The following is a 27,088-nucleotide window of genomic DNA, read 5'->3' as shown; positions in this document are numbered from 1 at the left end:
TTAATGTTGACTCAAAAAAAAGTTTTTGTATTTCTAAACATTTATTTTCGATTGTCTATTTTAGGTACGCTTTCAACAAAATAATCAAAACACAAATGCTCTCACATCATTTCAGTACCTAAACCTACTTTAATTAGAACAATTCATCTTTGTGAGTGTGTAAAGACTTGGCTTTTTGGCATACTGAGGATTCCGTACCGAGCTCCTTAGCAACAGGCGCCTCGGTTGCGATGCATGGTATGTTTATGGAATTGCATCGTCTGGATGAACACGTGAAATGGCGAAAGGAGATAAAAAGAAAAAAACCGAGAAAACAACTCCCGAACAGTCATTAAGTACATTTTTGTCAAATGGCTCCCATGCTGGTGTTGTATCAGAACCACACGTGTTAGATGAAGAGTCGGAACATGAAACAGATGTAATGACTGCCTCCTTTTCTTCACAACCACCACTCGCCGAAAAACAATTTGAGAGAAGCGGTGATGCATTTCATGAGGTCCCTGTTCTTCCTAATATTATTGTCCAGAGGTAAACCATTGCTTATCACTCGCCTCTTTCTATGAACATGAAATAATGCCTCATCATGTTGTTGGGTTTCTTTTCCAGAATAAACTAGGCATACACTGCTAAGCCTGCTAACGTTAACTAGCTACTGTTACATGATCAATGAAAAGCAATCTGTGCTCACTCAGGTACGAGGGAGAAAAGTATCTAGAGCAGTTCCATGGAGAAGGTGTGGCATATTTTCAGGGAGGACATGTCTACAAGGTATTGCATTATGCCATTGCCATATGGTGTCTATATCACATTGTATAGCATTACATGATGACTAAAATGACCCAGCAAACATGACATCAAATCAATAAGCTTTGTTTTTCTTCAAGGGTATGTTTTCAGTAGGAGTCATGCATGGACATGGTCTGTACACATGGGCAGATGGTGTGAAATATGAGGTATTTTGGTCCACCACCTTTACAAGATGCATTTCTTAGTTAATTTTATACTTCAGATGTGATCTGTGAACCATTTGATTCTCATAATGACAGGGTGAGTTTGCATTCAATGTGCCCATGGGCCATGGGACATACACCTGGCTGGATGGTAGCTGTTATGAGGGAGAGGTGTGCAGTGGAATCCGCCATGGTGTGGGGACATATAGGTGTGCTAATTCCTCTGTGATATACAGAGGGCAGTGGTATCACAGCAAAAGGCATGGAAAGGTATGATCCTGTTGCAGTCTTGAGCAATTTAAGTCAGATAAACCTGCATCTTGTCCGCAGGTTTATTTCATGTGGGGTTGTTGTTTAATTTACAATATTTGTTTGTTTTATTAGGGTACAATATACTATAACCAGGAAGCGACGTCCTGGTATGAAGGAGAATTGGTAAACAATAACAGAGAGGGATGGGGAGTCCGATGGTAGGTGAACTTGTGTTTAGACAGTGTGTTACACATGTGAATGATCTCCCATCAAATGTGTTCTTATGCTTAAATTATTTCAGTGTCATACACCTTGCATGTGTTCTCTCTGCTGTGCCAAAGTTACCCCTCTGGGAACCTGTATGAGGGCCAGTGGAGGAACAACGTGAGACATGGAGAGGGCAGGATGAGGTGGCTGCCGCTGGGTCAGCAGTATAGCGGGATATGGGAGAATGGGGTCCAGGTAGGTCAAACCATATCACCCTCATCTCCCATGACATGATATATTAATAAACCCATTATTTGGCTTTTGAGAAAGAAAACATGGTTAGAGTAACTTCACATAAATGACTGATAAATCCTCTTCTGTCTTTCAGCATGGACAGGGGACCCACACATGGTTCCTGAGGAGAGTGACGGGCTCTCAGTATCCCCTAAGGAATGAGTACACTGGGGACTTTGTCCAGGGGCTGAGGCATGGCCAGGGCAGCTTCTACTACGCAAGCGGGGCTCTTTACAAAGGAGAGTGGAAAGACAACAAAAAACATGGACAGGTGAAGGGGGAACATGTCCATAGAGTAATCATTCTAATTGAATAGATGTCAATATGGAGTGTAAATAATAAGATCTTGTTAAACATTCTAGGGAAAGTTCATTTTTAAAAATGGACGCATATTTGAAGGAGAGTTTGTGGACGACCACATGGCAGAGTTCCCAGCGTTCTGCCTGGATGGTTCAAACACCCCTGATTTGAGTGGGATTAGAACACACACTCCCCATCCTGAGGACGGTAAGTGCACCAAGTCCCTCTGAAAATGTATGTCTGATAAAATTACTCATCTGATATCAACTCCCTGGAATGGTCCTGTATTTTTCATGTGGTTATCCAGTATAGTAAAAGTAAGTCCTGTGTTTCAGGTGAATCCCCCAGAAGAGCACCAGGAGGAGGCTCAGGCAGTGGTCCAGCCCTGCTTGGGCCTGACATGGCTCTGGACATCACTGCTCTGCTGGAGAACCTCCCAGAGAACCAGAGAGACCTGCAGCTCAAACAGGTCAATGGGACTGACCACAACAGCATATGAAAATCAATTTCAATTTGTGTCAATTCAGTTGTCAAATTAGATTCCATATATTATAACAATCCTTGAACTAAGTTATGATAGCTTCAACCCCAACTCTGCGCTGAGTTGACAAACACGTGGTGTTTTTTGCGCCTCCATTTGTCCCTTTCGCTGTGTGCCAGGTGCAATTTGTGGTGCTGAGACACATAGCGGAGCTGAGGGCCATCTATAGCTTCTACAGCAGTCTGGGCCATGATCAGTCCCCAGACAATACCTTCTTGCTGTCCCGCCTGCAGCTCTGGAGACTCCTCAAGGACTGTAGCATCGACCAGCAAGGCATCACCCTGGCCCAGGTCGACCGCTACATCTGTGGTAAGGCCAGGGAGAAAGAACCACCCCATTTCCTGTTTCTCCCTTCATGTTTGGCCAATTCATCCTGCTTTGTTAATTTGTTTCAGTCTCATCACAAGATAACTTAACATTATAGAGACTAACATATTGTAGTGAAAACAGAGGGTAGCCTGAGCAGGACTTGTTACATTTTGTTGTTTTGTGAACTAATTTCAAAGCAGAGGATGTCCCTTCCGAGGAGATCCACTCTCCCTTCAGCACCATGCTGCTCAGAAGCTTCCTCAGCTGTGTTGTGGTTCTGGCCTACAACACCTACCATAAGGACATAGAGTAAGGACAACATTGCTATCCTGTACTCTCCTCCTCCTGTGTAGTAACACTGTAATCACCGTAGTAACAACCTTGTATCAACACCATGTACTCTACTCCTGAGCCTCTTCTCTCCTTCCCAGGCCCTCTGATACCATACTGGTTGCATGTTTGTCCAAGCTGATGAGGGAGAACATCATCCCTAATGCCAAGAATGTAAAAGGTACAGGTACGCATGCATACACCATTGTTTACTCTTTATCAAGTGTAACCCACATTCATGCTCTCCTTGTTGTGAACTGAATGCAGGGCTGTTGTTCCCCAACCCCATGCATGCTGTGATTGCTGGCAACTACATTGAGAGGTGCTGGGAGATCTACAAGGCCTTCTGCAGAGCCAACACAACCCCCCTAGCTGACCAAACCATGACTGTCAGGCACTTCATATGGATGTTTAAGGTACTTGTGACGTTCAACTAATGTGACCACACACTGATGTTGTGTGGTGATGGGTGCTCATATTTAGAGCTCTGAGTTTTTCTTGACCATCACAACCCTAACATTACATGATGTAAAGTTGATTGATGAAACTTGGTTCTGTTCCACCGACAGGACCTTAGTCTGTTTGATGCTGAGCTGACCACAGGGAAACTCCTAGAGATCCTCTCTGTAGAGAACCCAGCTGCTTACGACCGCTACTACTGCAACCTAGACCTAGAGGTCAGCTAAACGCTTCAATAATTGATCATTTTATTTTCTTCTCCGCAATTTTCGATCTTGTCGCTGCAACTCCCCAACGTGCTCGGAAGGTGAAGGTCGTGTCATGCGTCCTCTGAAACACGACCCGCCAAACCGTGCTCCTTAACACCCGCTTAACCCGGATCCAGCTGCACCAATGTGTCGGAGGAAACACCGTTCACCTGACGACCGAGGTCAGCCTGCAGGCGCCTAGCCCTCCATAAGCAGTCACTAGAGCACGATGAGCCAAGTAAAGCCCCCCGGCCAAACCCCTTAACACGGACGACGCTGAGCCAATTGTGGCTGCCCTATGGGACTCCCGATCGAACCCGGGTCTGTAGTGACGCCTCTAGCACTGCCTTAGACCACTGCGCCACTCGGGAGGCCCCATAACTGATTGATTTAATTAATTCCTTTGTATTTGTATAGTGGAACAGGTTCCTGTACTAAATAGGTGGTGGAACAGGTTCACCAGCATTAAGAGACCCTAACTTTCTAATAATAGTTTGTTTTATTCACGTTTTATTGTCACATGCACAAGTACATTGAAATGCTTAACAAGCTCTACCCTAAAGTGCAGTAATCAATATCAAAATAGTAACACTAATTAAAAAAATATATATATACAGTACCAGTCAAAAGTTTGGACACACTTAATCATTCAAGAGTTTTTCTTTATGTTGACTATTTTCTACATTGTAGAATAATAGTGAAGACTTCGAAACTATGAAAGAACACATATGGAATCATGTAGTAACCTGGAGGTATGTTGGGTCATTGTCCTGTTGAACAACAAATGACAGTTCCACTAAGCGCAAACCAGATGGGATGGCGTATCACTGCAGAATGCTGTGGTAGCCATGCTGGTTAAGTGTGCCTTGAATTCAAAATAAATCACTGACTGTCACCAGAAAAGCACTATCACACCACCACCTCCAAGCTTCACGGTGGGAACCACACATGCGGAGATCATCTGTTCACATACTCTGCTTCCCATAAAGACACAGCGGTTGGAGCTAAAAACCTCAAATTTGGACTCATCAGACCAAAGGACAGATTTCCAACGGTCTAATGTCCATTGCTCGTGTTTCTTTGCCCAAGCAATTCTCGCCTTCTTATCAGTGTCCTTTAGTAGTGGTTTCTTTGCAGGGATTTGACCATGAAGGCTTGATTCACGCAGTCTCTGAACAGTTGTTAAGATGTTTCTGTTACTTGAACTCTGTGAAGCATTTATTTGGGCTGCAATCTGAAGTGCAGTTAGTTAATTCTAATGAACTTGACCTCTGCAGCAGAGGTGACTCTGGGTCTTCCTTTCCTGTGGCTGTCCTCATGAGAACCAGTATCATAGCGCTTGATGGTTTTTGCGACTGCACTTGAAGTAACTTTCAAAGTTCTTGAAATGTTCCTGATTGACTGACCTTCATGACTTAAGGTAATGATGGACTGTCATTTCTCTTTGCTTATTTGAGCTGTTTTTGCCATAAACTTGGTATTTTACCAAATAGGGCTATCTTCTGTATACCACCCCTACCTTGTCAAAACACAACTGATTGTCTCAAACGCATTAAGAAGGAAAGAAATTCCACAAATTAACTTTTAACAAGGCACACCTGTTCATTGAAATGAATTCCAGGTGACTACCTCATGAAGCTGGTTGAGAGAATGCCAAGAGTGTGCAAAGCTGTCATCAAGGCAAAGGGTGGCTACTTTGAAGAATCTCAAATATAAAATATGTTTTTATTTATTTTACACTTTTTGGGTTACTACATGATTCCATATGGGTTATTTCATAGTTTTGAGGTCTTCACTATTATTATACAATGTAGAAAATAGTAAAAATAAAGAAAAACCCTTGAATGAGTAGGTGTGTCCAAACAGTTGACTAATACCGTATATAATAAAGGAAACACAAATAAGAGAGGAAGCTATATACAGTGTCAGTACCATATTGACGATGTGTAGGGATACTGGAGTATTGAGCGAGATAGGCACATGTAGACTGGGATTAGGAGACAGTGACAGGTAGCAGGATAAATAATAATGATAATAATAAACAGTATGGCAGCAGCATAAGAGGTCGATGGATGGGATATGTAAACAGAGCTGGAAAGTGACTGGTGTTAGGAATATATAAATACTAATGGTAATATACACTGAGTGTACAAAACATTAAGAACACCTGCTCTTCCCATGACAGACTGAACAGGCGTAATCCAAGTTAAAGCTATGATCCCTTATTTATGTCACATGTTAAATCCACTTCAATAATTTTAGATGAAGGGAAGGAGACAGGTTAAAGAAGGATTTTTAGGCCTTGAGACATGGATTGTGCATGTTTGCCATTCAGAGGGTGAATGTGCATGACAGAAATTGTGCCTTTGAACAGCGTATGGTAGTAGGTGCCAGTCGCACCGGTTTGTGTCAAGAACTCCTACACTGCTGGGTTTTTCATACTCAACAATTTCCTGTGTGTATCAAGAATGCCCCACCACCCAAAGGACATCCAGTTAACTTGACACAACTGTGGGAAGCATTGGCGTAAATATGGGCCAGCATCCCTTTGGAACACTTTCGACACCTTGTAGAGTCCATGCCCTGACGAATTGAGGCTGTTCTGAAGGCAAAAGGGGTTGCAACTCAATATTAGGAATGTGTTCTTAATGTTTGATATACTCAGCATACTAATGGTAATATATACAGTTGAAGTCGGAAGTTTACATACACTTTTGTTGGAGTCATTAAAACTTGTTTTTCAACGACTCCACAAATTTCTTGTTAACAAACTATAGTTTTGGCAAGTCGGTTAGGACATCTACTTTGTGCTTGACACAAGTCATTTTTTCAACAATTGTTTACAGGCAGATTATTTCACTTATAATTCACTATATCACAATTCCAGTGGGACAGAAGTTTACATACACTAAGTTGACTGTGCCTTTAAACAGCTTGGAAAATTCCAGAAAATTATGTCATGGTTTTAGAAGCTTCTGATTGGCTAATTGACCTCATTTGAGTCAATTGGAGGTGTACCTATGGATGTATTTCTACCTTCAAACTCAGTGCCTCTTTGCTTGACATCATGGGAAAATCAGAAGAAATCAGCCAAGACCTCATAAAAAAATTGGAGACCCCCACAAGTCTGGTTCATTCTTGGGAGCAATTTCCAAATGCCTGAAGGTACAATGTTCATTTGTACAAACAATAGTACGCAAGTATAAACACCATGGGACCACGCAGCCGTCATACCGCTCAGGAAGGAGACGCATTCTGTCTCCTAGAGATGAACGTACTTTGGTGCGAAAAGTGCAAATCAATTCCAGAACAACAGAAAAAAACCTTGTGAAGATGCTGGAGGAAACAGGTACAAAAGTATCTATATCCACAGTAAAACGAGTCCTATACCTGAAAGGCCGCTCAGCAAGGAAGAAGCCACTGCTCCAAAACCGCCATAAAAAAGCTTGACTACGGTTTGCAACTGCACATGGGGACAAAGATTGTACTTTTTGGAGAAATGTCCTCTGGTCTGATGAAACAAAAATAGAACTGGCCATAATGACCATCGTTATGTTTTGGAGGTTAAAGGGGGAGGCTTGCAATCCCAACCGTGAAGCACAGGGGTGGCAGCATCATGTTATAGGGGTGCTTTGCTGCAGGAGGGACTGGTGCACTTCACAAAATAGATGGCATCATGAGGTAGGAAAACTATGTGGATATATTGAAGCAACATCTCAAGACATCAGTCAGGAAGTTACAGCTTGGTCGCAAATGGGTCTTCCAAATGGACAATGATCGCAAGCATACAACAAAGTCAAGGTATTGGAGTGGCCATCACAAAGCCCTGCCCTCAATCCTATATAAAATGTGTGGGCAGAACTGAAAAAGTGTGTGTAAGCAAGGAGGCCTACAAACCTGACTCCGTTACACCAGCTCTGTCAGGAGGAATGGGCCAAAATTCACCCAACTTATTGTGGGAATCTTGTGGAAGTCTACCCGAAACGTTTGACCCAAGTTAAACAATTTAAAGGCAATCCTACCAAATACTAATTGAGTATGTAAACTTCTGACCCACTGGAAATGTGATGAAAGAAATAAAAGATTAAATAAATCATTCTCTCTACTATTATTCTGACATTTCAAATTCTTAAAATAATGTGGTGATCCTAACTGACCTAAACAGATTATTTTTACTAGGATTAAATTTCAGGAATTGTGAAAAACTGTATTTGGCTAAGGTGTATGTAAACTTCCGACTTCAACTGTACATGTAAACAGAAGTAATAGTGACCAGTAGCAGGATAAAAAGATACTAATGGGAATGGGAATCAATAATCAATAGTGTAGTGGTAGTTCTAAATCTAATCAATAAGGATTTTAGCTGCATCGTAGGTATGAGGGGAAGCAGTAGTTTAACAGTGTTATGGCCAGGGGATAGAAGCTGTTTAGGAGTCTAATAATAATACGATTGAATGTATGTAGCGATTTTCATGACAATAAAAATCTCAGATGCTTTAAAAAAGAACTTAATTGGAAGTTTGATGATGAACCTGATTCTAGATGACGTTCCTGGAGTTCTTTGAGGCGTTGCTGGGCTGTGCAGAGGTTAGCGATCAGAGGGATGGTCAGACATCCTCAGACAGCCAGATGGAGAGCTGCCTTCTGGCTGACACCAGGAGGGTTTCCCCTGGGGAGAGGACCAGAGACAGCCCTCTACAGAGGTCCTCACAGCGGCATTCCCGTCTGACAGGACTTACTGCAAAGTCGTCAAACCCATCAAAAATCTCTCCTGATGTGGGTAGTGTCAAATCCCTGGAGGTTGGTTTGATCAGCTCTGTCAAATTTATACATAATCTCACATGGCGGTCTGGAAATCGAGACCATTCCTTGTCTAAATTAGTTCATTCAATATTTTTCTACCCAGATGGGAAAATCCAAGGAGATTCTCCAGTTGTCTACACCTGAAGAGATGGAGCCCAGACAGAGTCCCAACGCAGCAGGCAACCTCACATCACAGACTGGGGGTGTGTTCTCCTCACATATCTTTCCTCTACTCACATATCCGTATAGTCTGACTGGTCACATCTTTGAGGCATTGTTGAAAGTGTATGCGTGTGTTTGAGTCAGGTGGTGGGTCAGCAACCCACTCGTCAGACACTGAGAGGAGAGAGGGCTCAGGTGGCGCTAGATCAGCAGTGGAGGCCGAAGTGTCAAAACACCCTCCCCATGATCATCCCCCCAGCACAGGTAGATTACACAATAAGTACACTGAACAAAAATATAAACGGAACATGCAACAATTTCAAAGATTTTACTGAGTTACAGTTCATATAAGGACATCAGTCAATTGAAATAAATTCATTAGACCCTAATCTATGGATTTCTCATGACTGGGAATACAAATATGCATATGTTGGTTACATTAAAAAAAAAAAAATTAAAAATAAGTTAGGGGCGTGGATCAGAAAACCAGTCAGGATCTGGTGTGACCACCATTTGCCTCATGACGCTTCTCCCATAGTTGATCAGGCTGTTGATTGTGGCCTGTGGAATTTTGTCCTCTTCAATGGCTGTGAGAAGTTGCTGGATATTGGCGGGAACTGGAACACGCTGTAGTACGCGTTGATCCAGAGCATCCCAAACATGCTCAATGGGTGACATGTCTGGTAAGTATGCAGGCCATGTAAGAACTGGGACATTTTCAGCTCCTATAAATTGTGTACAGATCCTTGTGACATGGGGCTGTGCATTATGCTGAAACATGAGGTGATGGCGGCGGATGAAAGGAACGACAATGGGCCTCAGGATATCGTCACTATATCTCTGTGCATTCAAATTGCCATCGATAAAACGCAATTGTTTTCCGTTGTCCATAGCTTATGCCTGCCCATACCATAACCCCACCGCCACCATGGGACACTCTGCTCACAACATTGACATCAGCAAACCGCTCGCCACACGACGCCGTCTGCCATCTACCCGGTACAGTTAAAACCGGGATTAAGCCATGAAGATTACCACTTCTCCAGCGTGGCAGTGGCCATCGAAGGTGAGCATTTGCCCACTGAAGTCAGTTACGACGCTGAACTGCAGTCAGGTCAAGACCCTGATGAGGACAACGAGCACGCAGATGACGGTTTCTGACAGTTTGTGCAGAAATTCTTCAGTTGTGCAAACCCAGTTTCATCAGCTGTCTGGGTGGCTGGTCTCAGATGATCCCGCAGGTGAAGAAACCGGATGTGGAGGTCCTGGGCTGGCGTGGTTACACGTGGTCTGCGGTTGCGAGGCCTGTTGGATGTACTGCCAAATATTCCAAAATGACATTGGAGGTGGCTTATGGTAGAGAAATTAACATTAAATTCTCTGGCAACAGCTCTGGTGGACATTCCGGCAGTCAGCATTCCATTTACACCCTCGCTCAAAATGTCTGTGGCATTGTGTGACAAAACTGCACATTTTAGTGGCCTTTTATTGTCCCCAGCACAAGGTGCATCTGTGTAATGATCATGCTTTTTAATAAGCTTCTTGATATGCCACACCTGTCAGGAGGATAGATTATCTTGGCCAAGGAGAAAATCTCACTAACAGGGATATACACATATTTGAGAGATGTTTTTTGTGCATATGGAACATTTCTGAGATCTTTTATTTCAGCTCATGAAACATGGGACCAACAGTGTATACTACACTAATTTGGAAGAATTTGACATCAGAAAATCAGTAACGATATTACGTACATATCTTATCATTGAAATGTTTAATTGCCATGCCAATCTCACACCTGCCGTGTCTCCTAACCAGAGCCTGTTGAAGACAGGAGTGGAGCAGGTATGACTTCCTGCCCTTCTGAGACTGAACTGGACAGCTGGGTCCAGAGGACCCACCAGTTCTTTACCCAGAGGTTCTTCCCAGCGTACGAGTACATCCTGGAGCTGAGGAGGGAGGTGCAGGAAGAGAGGCTGAGGCAGACGGCACTAGCCCGCATCGCTCTGGCTAAGGCCAAGGAAGACGCCAGGTAGGCAGCTACTGAGACATGAGGCCCCTTGATCCAGTTTGTATCCAGATGATGCCCCAGAGAATCTCCATTGGAAGTTTTTTAGTCCAAGAAATCTGCCCTTGATGTGAGCACCACACAAGCTTTACATGATAACTCCACAACAAATAAAGCAATTATGAAAAATGTTCCAGGTTGAGGGAACAGTGGGAGGCAGAGGAGGAGGAGAGACGGAGGGAAGAAGAAGAGGATGAGGAGGCAGAGCGAGTAGAAGGGCCAGAGGATGACCTTAACCCATCTCCAGCGGCTCAGACGCCTGTGGCCTCCACCACCTCTGTGGTCATCACCAAACAGTCGCCTGCCACTGCAGCCAAGAAGAAGAGGAAATAGACTCTCAGACCATCCATACAACTGTATGGCCAGATTAAACCTAGTCCTGGATAAAAACTGACATTTTCAGAGCAGTCATAAAAGTCCTCTGATGTCAATAACATGCATTTCACACTTAGTTCCAGGAGTGGGACACGTGTTTTGTGATTCAGTCATTGTTTGGTCGTTGTGGAAGAAGTGGCAAAAAAAAAATTCTCTTGGTAGCAAATTTGAAGAATCTACATTTTATTTACACACACATATTCAATATAGCAACAAAGTTGATTTCGTATAGAAAACCTGGGCTCCATATAGAATGTGGTTAATAGTTAACACTACCTGGTGCCTTTTTGGTATTAAATAATAAAATAGTACAGATAGCACAAAACAGTGTAATGAAAGTTACAAAAAACTATTCTAAAAATGCATATAAAAAATAATATTTTTGAAACTATAAACTAGTGTAGCAAAATATACAACAGCAGTTATGCAAATCAGTCTCATCAGTTGCTCGTTCTGTCAGAGGGAGGTGTGAACGACATGAGGTCACTGGGGCACATTGACTGGCTGACTCAACTGGCTGGAGAGGAAATGGGGACAGCATGGGTTAGTTGAGGAATGCATACCTAATAGTAAAATAAGAAATAAACAACAAAAAAAGTACATATTTCAGAACACCAAAGTGAGAAAGTCATTCAACACCAAATGGATTGGCACACATACAATGGGTGTACAAAACATTAAGAACACCTTCCTAATATTGAGTTGTGCCAATCCATGTCTCAATTGACACTAGGTTTAAAAACCCTTCTTTAACCAGTCTTCTCCCCTTCATCTAAACTGATTGAAGTGGATTTAACAAGTGACATCAATAAGGGATCATAGCTTTAACCTGGTCAGTGTCATAATGTTTTGTACATTCAGTATATCTACAGTACCAGTCAAGTTCGGACACACTCATTCCAGTTTTTTTTTCTTACTATTTTCTACATTGTAGAATAGTGAAGACCTCAAAACTATGAATTAACACATATGGAATCATGTAGTAACCAAATCAGTTGTGTTGTGACAAGGTAGGGGTGATGGCCCTACAGAAGATGGCCCTATTTGGTAAAATAACAAGTTAGTCCATCATTACTTTAAGACATGAACGTCAGTCAATCCGGAAAATGTCAAGAGCTTTGAACGTTTCTTTAATTGTGGTCGCAAGAACCATCAAGCTATATGATGAAACTGGCTCTGATGAGGACTTGCTTGGGCAAAGAAACACGAGCAATGGACATTACACTGGTGGAAATCTGTCCTTTGGTCTGAGGTGTCCAAATTTGAGATTTTTGGTTCCAACCACCATGTCTTTGTGAAATGCAGAGTAGGTGAACAGATGATCTCGTGTGGTTCCCACCGTGAAGCATGGAGGAGGTATGATGGTGCTTTGCTGGTGACACTCAGTGATTTATTTAGAATTCAAGGCACACTTAACCAGCATAACTACCACAGAATTCTGCAGCAATAGGCCATCCTATCTGGTTTGCGCTTAGTGGGACTATCATTTGTTCTTCAACAATGACCCATCACGTCGTGTAAGTGCTATTTGACCAAGAAGGAGAGTGATGGAGTGCTGCATCAGATGACCTGGCCACCACAATCACCCGACCTCAACCCAATTGAGATGAGTTGGACCGCAGAGTGAAGGTAAAGCAGCCAGCAAGTGCTCAGCATATGTGGGAACTCATTCAAGACTTGGAAAAGCATTCCTCATGAAGCTGGTTGAGAGAATGCCAAGAGTGTGTAAAGCTGTCATCAAGGCAAAGGGTGGCTACTTTGAAGAATCTCAAATATAAAATGTATTTTGATTTGCTTAACACTTTTTTGGTTACTACATGATTCCATGTGTGTTATTTCATAGTTTTGATGTCTTCACTATTATTCTACAATGTAGAAAATAGTAAAAGTAAAGAAAAAACCTTGAATGAGTAGGTGTGTCCAAACAGTTGACTGGTACTAACACACACACGAGAGAAAGAAGAGTAAAACAAGGAAGTTAACCTGTGTGATCCGTGGGATGAACATTTGTGTGAAACTGGGAGATGCTGTGATGGGAGTGAAGTCGGGAAAATGAAAACAAATCCACCATAAGGAATACAAATATCTAAGACTAACCGTATCCAAGCACACACACAGTACCTGTGGGAGTCGACACTTCCTCCTGAGGGGTCTCTACAGAGAGCAAACGGACTCTCCATTTCTACGTCTATCACCATGGGCGACAGCATCTCCTCTGCAACAGCTGGCTCCCGTGGTGACAGGCTACACCTCACTGCAGGTTGGAGGTAGCGCTCAAAGTCCAACCCCGGAAGACCCTTGTGTATTTTGAGAAGAAAACCCAGATGAACTCTTGCCAGTAATTTAGTAATACATTAAGATGAGACATCTTTAACAAAACACTTACCTCTGTGATGGAAGTGTCTGGAGCCACGGTCCCTTGTACGTCGGCATCAGCTGGGAAGCTGAGGGAGACCTGGACAGCAGGAGGAGAGGAGGGGGGCACCAAGCAGGGGGAGGAGAGGGGAGATTGGCAGGCCTCAGTAAATCTTGGCCTGGCTGGGGTGGGGGAGAGGGTGAAGCTGAAGGCAGGGCTCCTGACTGGATAGGACTCTGCTCCATGGTAGTGGGGCAGTGAGGGTGAGAGGGGAAGTCTTGAGGAGATGGGGAGACTTGGGGAGACTGGGAGCCATGATGAGATGGGTAGGCTGGTATCATAGGCCTCTAAAGCCTCTTTTCTGTCCTGGAGCTCTAATTGGTTGGGCTCTTCTGTGGCCAACACCGATTGGCTGAAGGCTTCTCGATGCTGTTCGTCATTGGTCAGCTGTTGTGTGTTGGATGGTGATTCACAGCTCTCGGAGTGCTCCTCAGGGCAAACAGTGGGCTCTGAAACAACCTCAGATTGGTCACAAGCTACATCTTCCTGCATGCTCTCGGGCTCTGGTTGGTCAGGAGTGACATTCTGCACAGAGGCTAGCTCTGGTTGGTTGCTGGGGCCTTCCTCTGACTGGGTGTCCAGAGCTTCTTTGACTGTTGAGATGCAGAGAGAGACTCTGGTGGGGCTACTTTGGGTGGGGGCCGGGGTGTAGAACTGAGGATCAGGGTGAGGGGTACGGAGTGGGGTGGCATTAAACAGGTAGGCAGGGGTGAGGGTGGAGCAGGCAGTGGTGAGGGTGGGTGAGCAAGGGTAAGGGTGGAGCAGGTAGTGGTATGGGGGAGAGGGGAGGCGTGTGCAGCTGCAGCAGTGTTGGAGTGGCGGGTTCTGCCGGGGATGGAGAACTTGGTGACTGAACAGGGAGATGCCTGAGGCATGGCAGATACATGGGTGGATCTCCTCACAGAGCCTGGAAAGACACAGGCCATACAGCAATCAGTCCATGCCCAACTAACGAGCTCTATACAGCTTTACCAGGTACCTCAAACACTGACAGAGGGAGAGGTCAGGGGTCTTCCAGGTTCTAGCAAACCCGCCATCCTTTCGGCCTGCCATTCTACACATCTTCATCTGCCTCCATATCTGTAGTGTCTTAGCTCTTATTACTTATTTATATAATAAGAAAGACTGAATACAAGAAATTGAACTGGAGCTTCACATTTACTAAAACGAGTTAGTACCAGAATAAAATAGAACACTGCACATGACCAAGGGTGCTCCATTCTTAAAGGGGACATCAGTAATTAACAGAACATAACATTCCTTCTCTTATACAATCAGAGTTACTTTTACCAAACCACAACATTTCCCAGAACTTGTAGTTATTTTGCATCTTTTAATTTGAACAGTTTGTTTTTGTTTGTTTGTTTATAAGTCCAGTCTGTCTGGTGGACGGTGCCTTCGTTCTGGGTAGCGCCTAGGATTGTCTGGAGGCTCTTGAACATCCTCAGTGTGCCATTGTTCCGTTATAGCTTCTGCTATAGCAACACCTTCATTAACACATTCCCTTCTTTCAGCCTGGGGTCTCTTTACTGCCCCACCGCCCTCTACAGTTCCTTGTGTGTCACTCTCAGTAGCTCTCTGTGCCTGTTCTCTCTCGATTGTTGTGCCGTTTTCTGTGGAATGCATTTGGTTAATGTGACGCCGCCATATTATGTCTGGGCTCACTTGAACCTGGTAAGTTCTGGGTCCCGTTTGTCCCTCTTGTTCATTTCCCTCCCCTTCTGTAGTCTTGCACCATCACTTCCTGTCCTGTTTAGAGATGGCGCTCCCGGCCACCAGAGAGCACCTTGGCTTGTTTGTTCAGCACTTCATTACGCCTGTTTGGCTTCATGATGTCCAGCCGTGTGCGGAGAGGCCTCCCGAACATCAGTGCGGCAGGGCTTTCATTTGTCGTGGCATGTGGGGTGTTTTGGTAGGAGGCCAGGAACTTGGCGTGACAGGAACTTGGCCAGTTTTGTTTGCAAAGTCCCTTCGTCTCGTTTTGCTGCACGGAGTCCTTGCTTTAGGGTTTGCACAAAGCCCATTGGTGGCAGGGTGGTACGGAGCTGAGGTTGAGTGTTTGATTCCATTTACTGACATCTTGTAAACTCGTCACTTACAAAAGCCTACGCGTTGTCACTTACCAGCTGCAGCGGCAATCCGAAGCGTGCAAACGTTGTTCTGAGACACTATCGTCTGAGCTGAGGTGGAGGAGTCAGTGCAAAACACCTCTGGCCATTTGGAATGGGCATCAACTATAACCAGAAACATGTGCTTTTCAAAGGGACCAGCGTAGTCCACATGAATTCTCTGCCATGGCTCTGTGGGCCATTCCCATGGGTGGACTGGGACAGGAGCAGGCATGTGAAGTGTTTCCAAACATCAGCTACAGTTCTTCGCCATATTTTCTATCTGTTGATCCAGACCGGGCCACCAGAAGTGGCTCCTTGCGAGCAGCTTCATTTTGACAATTCCAACATGACCTTCATGTAGTTGCTGCAAAACCTGATGTTGGCATTTCTGGGGTATCATGACTCATTCCCCACATCAAACATCCTTGGTACGTTGTAATTTCATTTCTCCGCTGGAAATACGGAGTCAGCTCCTTTCTGCCTGTAGCTGGCCATCCTGACATGGTGTAGGTGTACACTTTTGACAAGGTCACATCTTTCCTTGTCTCCTATTTGATAACTGTGCTTGTGACCGGTAGTGCCTCGAGCTGAGCGGTATGGAAAATGTCCACTGCCTCCACACTCCTTTGTCTTTCTCTCGTACACGGCAGTCTGGATAATCCATCTGCATTTGTGTGGAGGGATGACGGCTTAAACTCAATGTCATACATATGACTGGCAAGGAACAAGGCGTCTCGCTGTAACCAGGCTGCTGTCATTGCCGGAATGCCTTTCTTTGGACTGAAAATGGAAAGCAACGGCTGGTGATCCGTAACCAGTGTGAAACGCTTGCCATATAGGTATGCGTGGAATTTCTTGACGCCCCACACTAGCGCCAGTGCTTCTTTGTCGATTTGTGAGTAGTTTTTCTCTGCATCATTCAATGTTTGTGACACAAATGCAACTGGCCTCTCTGACCCATCTTTCAGTGCATGTGAAAGGACGGCCCCTAAGCCATAAGGGGACGTATCACAAGCCAACTTCACTGGCAGTTCAGGGTCGTAATGCATCAGGACCTGTTCAGATGCGATGAGTCGATTTGCCTCAAGAAACGCACTTTCACACTGTTCTGTCCACCGCCATGTCCTATTCTTTTCCAGGAGCTGATTTAGAGGCTGGAATACTGCTGAAAGGTTTGGGAGGAATCTTCTGTAGTAATTGATCAGTCCCGTAAAAGATCTCACTTCTGTGATATTTTGTGGTCGTAGTGCCTGTACCACTGCCTAAATTTGTACTGTGTTTTGTGCAATCCATTGCAGTCGATTTCATGTCCACAGAAGACAATTTTGTCTTTGAAGAACTCACACTTCTGTAAGTTTTCCTGTAGACCATACTCTTTCAGTCTTTTCAGGACCTCTTCCAGGTTAGCCAGGTGCTCTTTGTCGGTGCGTCCTGTTATGATCATGTCATCCAGGATACACTGGGTTCCTGGGATCCCTTGCGAAATCTGGTCAATAGTTCATTGCCAAATGGCTGGGGCTGATGCAATGCCCAAAACCAGGCGGTTATACCTGTATAGACCTTTGTGTTTGTTTGTCAGGTACTGTTTGGAGCTCTCTTCAACCGGTAGCTGCAGGTAAGCCTGTTTCAGATCGATATTACTGAAGTGTTTCCCACCAGCTAGTGCAGCAAAGATGTCATCCAGACGTGGCAAGGGGTATTGGTCCACATGCAACATTGAATTCACAGTTACCTTGAAGTCCCCACACATTCTAACAGACCTGTCTTTCTTCACAATAGGAACTATGGGTGTGGCCCATTCGCTTCTGTCCACTTTCATCAGGATCCCTGTATCCTGCAAGCAATCGATTTCCGCTTCCACCTTTGGTCTCAGGGAGTATGGAACAGATCTGGCTTTGCAGAATTTTGGGGTTGCGTCATCTCTTAGTACAAGTTTGGCTGTGAAGCCTTTTACTGTTCCCATCTGATCACTGAAAACTGTGTTGTATTTCTTTCGCAAGTGTTCCAGTGTTTGGTCTGTGCCTTTCTCTTTGGACTGGAACGTGTGGAGCATTTGGGGTTTGCCTTCGATATCTGGTGTCACCCATATTATGCTACTGCTGGGAGAAGTCACTGTGTTCAACTCCATTGTACCAATTAATCGTTCATCTGAATCACTGCCACTGTTCTCTGCTAGTGCATTCACAGACCCTTTACTTTTCTCAGTTTTCCTGTTGTGACTGAATTTTGCTCTGCATGCTCTTTGAATGTGTCCCCTTCTACTGCATTTGTGACAAATTTCGTCTTTGAAACGGCAGTCCTCTGTTCTGTGACCATCTCTGTCACGCCTGTTGCATTTTTCGGCCACACGGGGGCGCTGTCGGCTGCGTGAACTTGTGCAGGGAAGTTTGTGATAGGTCAGTATTTCTTTTACTTTGCAACTCAAATGCATCTTTAGTCGCGATTTCCATAGCCACAGCAATTTCAACAGCCTTTTCAAACATGAGATCTGATTCTGTGAGCAAACGTTTTTGAATGTGTTCATGTTTCAGTCCACAAACAAATCTATCCCTTAATGTGTCATTTAGGTTCTCTCCAAACTGTCAATGTTCAGACAGTTTCTTCAACTCTGCTACATATGTACTAACACCCTCCCCCTCATTCTGATCTCTCTTGTGGAAACAAACATTCCACGATGAGGAGTGATAGGTGATTTTGCAATATCTCCACAATCTCTGTGAATGTTTTATTTGAGGGCTTCAGAGGGGCAGATCTCTTAGCAAACTGTATGTTTTTGGGCCAATTAAACTCAACAACGCTGGTACTCTCTTGTTATCAGCAATGTCGTTTGCAATGAAGTACTGTTCCAGTCGTTCAATGTAAGTTGCCCAGTTTTCTTGCGTGTCATCAAACACATCTATTTTCCCGATGCCATTCTCTTTACCGCCGGCTCCACGGGTCTTTGATCTGCCGCCTCGTTCTCGTCAGCTCTCCCCTCGTCGTCACTGCTTGCTAGCTGTTGTGCTACAGGGTCAACATCTTCCTCTCTTACAGGGTTAAAATCTTCCTCTCTTCCTACGAGCTCCATCTGCATTCGTGATGCACACTGCAGGTAATCATCCTCGTCACCATTGTATTTTCTTAGCTCTTATTACTTATTTATATAATAAGACTCTGAATACAAGAAATTGAACTGGAGCTTCACATTTACTAAAACGAGTTAGTACCAGAATAACATAGAACACTGCGCATGACCAAGGGTGCTCCATTCTTAAAGGGGACATCAGTAATTAACAGAACATAACAATATCTCTGAGCATCACAGCAGTTGAGGGGAAGCTTGGGTGAAGAACGGTGGAGGTACGAGTCTCACCTGTGAGTTTGGCAGGACTCTCCACCTGGAAGAAGCCTCCCTGGAACATCACCACCGATGGTTCTGGGGCCTGGGTCTCCGCCTGGGGGTCCTCGGGAGCTGGAGCAGGGTCGTCCACAGCACTGCCTGGGCCTGCGCTGCCTTTGCAGCCTGCTGCTTGGCCTTTATTGCAGCCTTGATGGCAACCAGACGAGACTTGGCGACAGCACCACTGGCAGGCTTAGCCACCAGAGCAGAGGGCAGCTTCTTGACCACCTTCCTCTGTCGTGGTGGGGATTTGCTTTCCTCCTGCCAACCTTTAGACTCTGCCTCCTTCAGAGCACCAAACTTCTTGTTCACGTCCTCTACCTGAAAGAGGAAGAGTCAAACAAGTGGAGAGAGAGAAGAGGGGTTGCCCTTTTTAGAAAGCTTGAATCCACATTTTCAACCTTTCAGGATGCTGTACCAATCTAGGTGGTAATTCTTCCTAGAGGTAGCTAGTATTGTTTAGCTGTAGTGTTAACAGACAGGCACAAACAGAGTTTAACCACCAGTGTCTGACTGTTTGTTCATCTAATTTTACACACACAGTAGACCATGTCCTCATTAACCCACCTGGTAGTACACCATGTCCCAGAAGCCTTGCAGGTCAGTGCAGGTGGTGATCTTCTCTCCTCTGCCCAGCTCACAGTCATCCACCAGGCCAGAGAACTGACCAAACCTCTCCATCAGCAGCCTGGCCCACCGCCGTACGCATACGGTCACACACTTCACAGGGATGGAGGTCAACACAGTTAGGAAAGGTATTGAGAGAGAAGGATACATTGAGGAAATGTGGTGTGATGTATTTTTTGCTTATAGAAATCAGAATCCACAGCATATAATGGATAAAACACATGAGTCACTCACTCTCTTCAGGGACAAAGGCATCAACCACCCTGGGCTCCCACTGCTGACAAAATTCTGTCAGCCTCTCTGTCTCACTGACTACCACTAACCTGACAGACACACGGACAGACATTCACATGACACACCAATACTAGTCTGAGTCAGGAACATAGCTGATGACTTGGTTTCACATATTAACCCTCACCTGAAGTAGGGCACATCATGCTCTGGTTCCTTGGGACTCGGAAGACACCGAGGGGCAAGAGTAGGAGAAGGGCGAGGTGGGGAGTGAACAGGGGACTTGGCAGGAGAGAGGGCACTGAGCTCCATTTTGGGCACCAGGTTATCAGATGGCCAGAGTTGAACAGGGTGTAGAACTGAGACACTGGAGAGGATGACAAAAGTTTAATACATACAAAGATAAAAAATGACAGCCTGTCATATTTTAATAAGTAGTAATGGTATATCAACCAGTTTTTCATTCTCTGAATCAATGAATCTGACTAAACCTAGTAAATATGAATTTATTGAAAGGGAATAGAGAGAGTTTATATTGTAACGACCCTGGGTTTATAAGTCGTTACAATATGTTAGAGGGATATAGACTGATCAGAAAAGAGTGAAGAAATATTAAAATTTCAGTAATTTCGCAGACGCTCTTACGCAGCGCAACTTACAGAAGCAATTAGGGCACATGGACAGATTTTACACCTAATCAGCTCGGGGGTTCCAACCATCAACCTTTCGGTTACTGGCCCAACACTCTTAACCGCTAGGCTACCTGCTGCCCTAAAAAGGATTTCCTCGAATCCTCTCCTCGACTTCTCAAACCCCATTGGAAGAGAAAATCTGAGGTAAATGCTTCCTCCAATGCCATTCGAGAAGGTGCAGAGAGAGGATAAAGGTCAAGAGAAGAGAGGATAAAGGTCCATAGAGAAGACAAAGGACCATAGAGAGGATGAAGGTCCATAGATGTGAGGAGTCACACACAAAGTTACCTGGGTTTGAAAAAGGAGTCTGCAGAGCGGGGAGTGAGAGGGTTGGGGTTGAAGGAGGACAGGCTGGCTGGGGCCTGGAACACAAAGCCCTGGGGGGGGAATGAGAACAAGTTGGAGGCTGAAGGGGGGATACAGTCGGCCTGGGCTGAGACAGGTTCTGGAGCTGGATGAACAAGGTCTTCTACCATCTTCTCATCCTCCTGCTCCTCTGCACTAAGGGGTGTGGGGCTGGCAGCCCTAGGCTCCTCTAATGGCTTGTCCACTTTCACAGCAGCCTGCTTATTGCTCATAGCTTTTCCTAAAGAGAATGCCAAATCATTATTTTTGAATGCAGAAATAACATGTCGAAAAGCACACAAAATGTTGTTAAAGAATGGTGCATAACAAGGTTGGGAAGTCAGCTGCCAATGCTTACCCCTGGTGTTCCTCCCTCTGCCAACAGGTGGTGCTGCAGACTGCTTGGCTTTTGATCTGGTCTTGGGAGCTGCAGCAGGTTTGTCCTTTGCCACAGGGGCCACAGAGACCCGAGGCCTATTAGCTGACCTTGTGGATGGGGCTCTGACTACTGGTTCAACTGCAGGAAAGTGGAAAAATAACAGTCATGAGTTTCAAGTCAAGGATATGTTTATCAGGGTCAAATAATTGGCAAAACAAAAGGCGTGGAGAGTAATATAAAGAATAGCTGTGTGTAGTACAGTTGACAGATTGTTGTCATGGTTAGGAGTGTTACCTATAGCAATCCTGGTCCTTCTGGCTGACCTGACCACAGCTGGTTCAACTAAGCCAGAACCAGGTAGAGGTCAAGGGTCAGCAAGTGTTGAATCAAGCAAACAATTTAAAGATGATAAAGGCTGGACTAATTGTTTTAGAGGTAAAGTGGGGGTAAAGAAACACCAACCTTTTCTTGAAACAGGAAGTGTCAATAGGCTGTGTTGCCAAGGTCAATGGAACAGAGAAAAAAACTGCATATGGTAAATTATATGGTTATTCAAAAAAGCAGCTATTGTAGTTCTTGACTAAATAATGTGACAGAAAATCTTATATAAAGACATGTGCAGAACAAATGTAGACTTGGCAGGAAAAAAGTCACCTTGGGGGCCTGGTGGAGCGAGTCACTCTGGTGGATTGGGGCTGGACCACTAGCGTTGTTGCCTGGTTGGGGGGAACGGCCAAGTTATGGCCATGTAACAACCACTAAGAACACCAGTTCTTCTATTCTTATATGCTAATGAATTTTGGGCACATCGAAGTTGAACCTCCGGTGATGAGTCAATTACATCTTCATCAAATCAATGATTGAACAGTGACTCCCAAGGACGATGGATATAACATCTATAGACATGTCAGCAGTATACTGAGTCAGTCTTAAGCTGTGCCCTCTCACCCTGGCTTTGATTGTGGCAACTGGGGCCTGCGGCAGAGGGACCAGGGGCTGGGCCTCTGGCCGGTACAGCCCAACCTTGAACACCCCCTTCATCTCCCTTGCCCTCTTCTCTTTCTCCTTCACAAGCTCCTTCTTCTCTTTGTAGCGGGCAAGCTTTTTCATTCGCTCCTCCACTGCAGCGTCTGAGAAAAAAGAAGGAGGGAGTTGGAGAGAAAATAGATCAGTGTGGGATTACATAATGTTAGTGGGAGTGGAGGATGAAGAGGCATGAGGGTGAAGTTGGCTCAGGCTCATTTTTTAGACATATTCCACAGTTTCAGAGAATAAAATATTGTAGCCAGTAACATTACCTAGAGCAGTGGTTCCCAAACTGTGAGGAGCACACCCCTTGGGTCAGTAGGGGGGTGCGGGGGTCCCCACAAAATAATAAATATATATATAAATAAATAAAGATATATATATATAGTGCAGTTATAAAGCATTTGCACCCTTTCTAATTTTCTCTACTTTTGAATATTTTTTTATACTGAATGTTATCAGATCTTCAACGAAAACCTAATATCATATAAAGGGATCCTGAGTGAACAAATAACAATGCATAATTGTGCCCGTGTGAAAAGTAATTGCCCCCCTTACACTCAATAACTGGTTGTGACTCCAACCAAACACTTCCTGTAGTTGTTGATCAGTCTCTCACGTCTCTTCTCTGATTATTAATTAATGGTTCCTTCTATTAACGCAAGTCGTCCAGGTCCTGAGGCAGCAAACCATCCCCTACCACCATCATGCTTGACGGTTGATCTAAGGTTCTTACTGTGGAATGCAGTGTTTGGTTTTCGCCAGACATAATGGGACCCATGTCATCCACAATGTTATACTTTTGACTCATCTGTCCATAGAACATTCTTCCAAGAGTCTTTATCATCCAGGTGCTTTTTGGCAAACTTGAGTCAACTTTTTGGATGAGATGGTTCCCATTATGCCTGGTGAAAACCAAACATGCCGATGGGTCCCATTACCTGCCCGGTAAAGTTGAAACCGGGCTTCATCAGTGAAGAGCACACTTCTCCTGCGTGCCAGCGGCCATCGAAGGTGCACATTTCCCCATTGAAGTTGATTATGACGCCAAACTGCAGTCAGATCAAGACCTTGGTGAGGACGACGAGCACGGAGATGAGCTTCCCTGAGACGGTTTTTGACAGTTTGAGCAAAAAGTCTTAGATTGAAACTGTGGGTTTGCACATCAGCAGTAAGGGTTGTTAGTATCGATACAGCAGATAAAGAAGCCAGATGTAGAGGTCTTGGCTTGGTACACGTGGTTTGCGGTTGTTGGACGTACTGCCAAATTCTCTAAAATGACATTTGAGGCGGCTTATTGTAGAGAAATTAACATTAAATTATCTGGCAACAGCTCTGGTGGACATTCATACAGTCAGCATGCCAATTGCACGTTCCCTCAACTTGAGACATCTGTAGTATTGTCTTGTGTGACAAAACTGCACATTTGTGACCTTTTATTGTCCCCAGCACAAGGTGCACCTGTGTAATAAACCTTTAATTAACTAGGCAAGTCAGTTAAGAACAAATTCTTATTTACAATGACAGCCATTAATTCTGCTCTGTATCGGAGAAGAGACGTGAGAGACTGATCAACAACCACAGCAAGTGTATGGTTGGAGTCATTGTCGCTAAAGGTGGCACAATTACTTTTTCACATAGGGGTAATGACAATGCTGTTTAATCAGCTTCTTGATATGCCACACCTGTCAGGTGGACAAATTATCTTGGCAAAGGAAAAATGGTCACTAACAGGGATGTAAACAAATTTGTACACAACATTTTACAGAAATAAGCTTTTTGTGGGTATGGAAGGTTTCTGGGATATATTATTTTAGCTCATAAAACATGGGACCAACACTTTACATGTTGTGTTTATATTTTTGTTCAATCGTTGTATGTTTTCACTAACAGTCAAAAGTTTGGACAGACAAACCCCCTCATTCAAGGGTTTTCTTATTTAAAAAAATATATTTTCTACATTGTAGAATAATAGTGAAGACATAAAAACTTTGAAATAACACATATGGAATCATGTAGAAACCAAAAGTGTTAAATCAAAATATTTTTTATATTTGAGATTCTTCAAAGTAGCCATCCTTTGCCTTGAAAGCTTTGCACACTCTTGGCATTCTCTCAACCAGCTTCAAGAGGAATGCTTGTCCAACAGTCTTGAAGGAGTTCCCACATATGCTGAGCACTTGTTGGCTGCTTTTCCTTCAATCTGCGGTCCAACTCATCCCACACCATCTCAATTGGGTTGAGGTCGGGTGATTGTGGAGGCCAGGTCATCTAATGCAGCACCATCACTCCTTCTTGGTCAAATAGCCCTTACACAGCCTGGAGGTGTGTTGGGCCATTGTCCTGTTGAAAAACAAATGATAGTCCCACTAAGCACAAACAAGATGGGATGGCGTATCGCTGCGGTAGACATGCTGGTTAAGTGTGCCTTGAATTCTAAATAAATCACTGACCGTGTCACAAGCAAATCATCCCCACACCATCACACCTCCATGCTTCACAGTGTGAACCACACAAGGAGTTCATCCGTTCACCTACTCTGCAGCTCACAAAGACTCAACTGGTTGGAACCAAAAATCTCAAATTTGAACTTATCAGACCAAAGGACAGATTTCCACCAGTCTAATGTCCATTGCTCGTGTTTCTTGGCCCAAGAAAGTCTCTTCTTATTGGTGTCCCTTAGTAGTGGTTTCTTTGCAGCAATACGACCTTGAAGTCCTGATTCACAGTCTCCTCTGATCAGTTGATGTTGAGATGTGTCTGTGTCTGTTAGCATTTATTTTGGGATGCAATCTGAGGTGCAGTTAACTAATGAACTTATCCTCCGTGTCTTCCTTTCCTGTGGCGGTCCTCATGTGAGCCAATTTCATCATAGCGCTTGATGGTTTTTGCGACTGCACTTGAAGAAACATTTAAAGTTTTCCAGATTGACTGACCTTCATGTCCTAAAGTAATGATGGACTGCCAGTTCTTTCTGCTTATTTTAGCTGTTCTTGCCATGTTTTTTTTTTACCAAATAGTGGTTTCTTGTTTACCTCCCTATCTTGTCACAACACAACTGATTGGCTCAAACGCATTGAGGAAAGAAATTCCACACATTAACTTCAGGCACACCTGTTAATTGAAACGTATTCCAGGTGACTACCTCATGAAGCTGGTTGAGAGAATGCAAAGCTGTCGTCAAGGCAAAGGGTGGCTACTTTGAAGAATCTCATATTTAGATCTTTTTTTTTTTGGTTACTACATCATCCATGTGTTATTTCAAAGATATTTATTCACTATTGTTCTACAATGTAGAACATATAAAATAAAGAAAGCCTTGAATGAGGAGGTGTCTGTCCAAACTTGATTGGCACATATATATTTATTAAGGAACTCAGTCCAGCTTTAAAATGATTATTCAAATTGGTAATAGTAAATGCACAAGGTGCAACTTTAAATGTAAGCAGTGTATCATCAGTTTCTCTTGTTGTGCCAGTCCAGTCATTGCAGACCTTAGAGCTATTTATAACTTTTCAGAAATGTCGAGATCAACTAGCCCATGTCAGCTAATGTTTTTAGCCTTAGATTGATGTAATGTTTGAGTCACTGAAATATCACATGAGACATGGCAAAATAAACCCTGCAACATTTTCTCTCCAACAACCAGACGGGTGTGAAAAGTGTGTCATGTACAGTGCTTGTGCCCATAGAAATATACGTGGCGCGTGCATGGGGGGGCGGCTGGGTGTTCAAATGCTGGAAGGGGGGGCCTGAATGAAAAAAGTTTGGGAACCCCTGACCTACTGAATACTGTTCAGATTGTTAAATAAGTGAACCACGAATGCACAACAGAACCACCACAAAAACAACTCACTTTTCACTTGTTTTGCATTCGGTACATTTTCCTGGACTACTGACACATTTTCAGCAACCGACATGTCCAGTTGAGAACATTACAACTCCGGGAGATTGTCAAGGTGTCTGCGGCTGTTCAGGGCCTTGTCTCGGTTCTCCTGGGACTGCGACAGTCTCCGAAACATCTTCACACGCAGCATGTCCACACTGGTGTCACGCCGACGCAGGTGGCCGAAACGAGCTTCCATGGAGTCCATGATCCTGTGACAAATATAAATACAATGCTTGGAACTACTAGCTACTTACACGTTTTATAGACAAATACATGGATTATCTTGTGACTGTATACTGTAGCTATCTAGCCAAATAACGTTAGGCGCAGTCAATGTTAGCCACTGTATTTAGTATTAACGTTAATAAGAAACATTTACCAACATAGTATTTCATCATTGTGCATTCTTACCTGTTGGAAAAAGGAGTTGTTAGTGGTGATTTCAAAGTTATAGCTGCCCAGCTAGCACCCTTTTTGGACGTGGGTAGTCAGATAAACGACTTCCAAGTTCGTTAACTCAAAATAACAACATGGCGGGGCAGTTTTGAACATTCTAAATTCTGCTAGGCAATGCCAATTGGCTGAGTGGCTGATTTCTGGTCGGGAGCGTCGCGCTGATAGGCTAATGATTTCGAACATGTTCTGAGATACTTTGACGTGTGTGTTTGTGGGCAAAACAACTGTAAGTACCTGGG

General features: G+C 44.1%; 2 protein-coding genes across 9 annotated transcripts; one reads left to right on the top strand and one right to left on the bottom strand.

Annotated features, from left to right (window-relative positions):
- Nucleotides 1–263: 263 nt before the first annotated feature.
- Nucleotides 264–26,152, top strand: LOC129863587 (radial spoke head 10 homolog B-like). Of its 8 annotated transcripts, none has more exons than XM_055939339.1 (19): nt 264–528; nt 693–768; nt 885–953; nt 1,047–1,220; nt 1,335–1,420; nt 1,544–1,664; nt 1,798–1,974; nt 2,066–2,210; nt 2,339–2,472; nt 2,664–2,853; nt 3,051–3,162; nt 3,285–3,370; nt 3,451–3,599; nt 3,753–3,860; nt 8,433–8,690; nt 8,797–8,896; nt 9,000–9,119; nt 10,674–10,887; nt 21,485–26,152. In XM_055939339.1, exons 1-19 carry the CDS (start codon nt 278–280, stop codon nt 21,510–21,512), a joined length of 2,598 nt encoding a protein of 865 aa, XP_055795314.1. In that variant the 5' UTR covers nt 264–277; the 3' UTR covers nt 21,513–26,152. The 8 variants fall into 8 exon arrangements, with proteins under 8 accessions (XP_055795314.1, XP_055792876.1, XP_055793283.1 ...); XM_055936901.1 differs by lacking the exon at nt 21,485–26,152 and adding an exon at nt 11,061–11,374 and having other exon boundaries at nt 3,054–3,162; XM_055937308.1 differs by lacking the exon at nt 21,485–26,152 and adding an exon at nt 11,061–11,374 and having other exon boundaries at nt 3,285–3,364.
- On the bottom strand, nt 11,403–27,088 carry LOC129868036 (disks large-associated protein 5-like). Its single transcript, XM_055942040.1, is given in 16 exon segments — nt 11,403–13,595; nt 13,685–14,621; nt 19,178–19,306; nt 19,309–19,525; nt 19,772–19,892; nt 19,894–19,924; nt 20,066–20,154; nt 20,250–20,429; nt 21,043–21,340; nt 21,458–21,616; nt 21,773–21,820; nt 21,941–21,969; nt 22,133–22,194; nt 22,427–22,608; nt 26,361–26,602; nt 26,805–27,088. Coding segments are annotated over 14 exon segments (2,154 nt in total). The 5' UTR covers nt 26,599–26,602; nt 26,805–27,088; the 3' UTR covers nt 11,403–13,595; nt 13,685–14,250.

The sequence above is a fragment of the Salvelinus fontinalis genome, chromosome 1 (assembly GCF_029448725.1).
Source record: "Salvelinus fontinalis isolate EN_2023a chromosome 1, ASM2944872v1, whole genome shotgun sequence".
Classification (NCBI taxonomy): domain Eukaryota; kingdom Metazoa; phylum Chordata; class Actinopteri; order Salmoniformes; family Salmonidae; genus Salvelinus; species Salvelinus fontinalis.
Note: the sequence above shows the minus strand (reverse complement) of the source record. Positions and strands in the feature narration are given on the sequence as shown.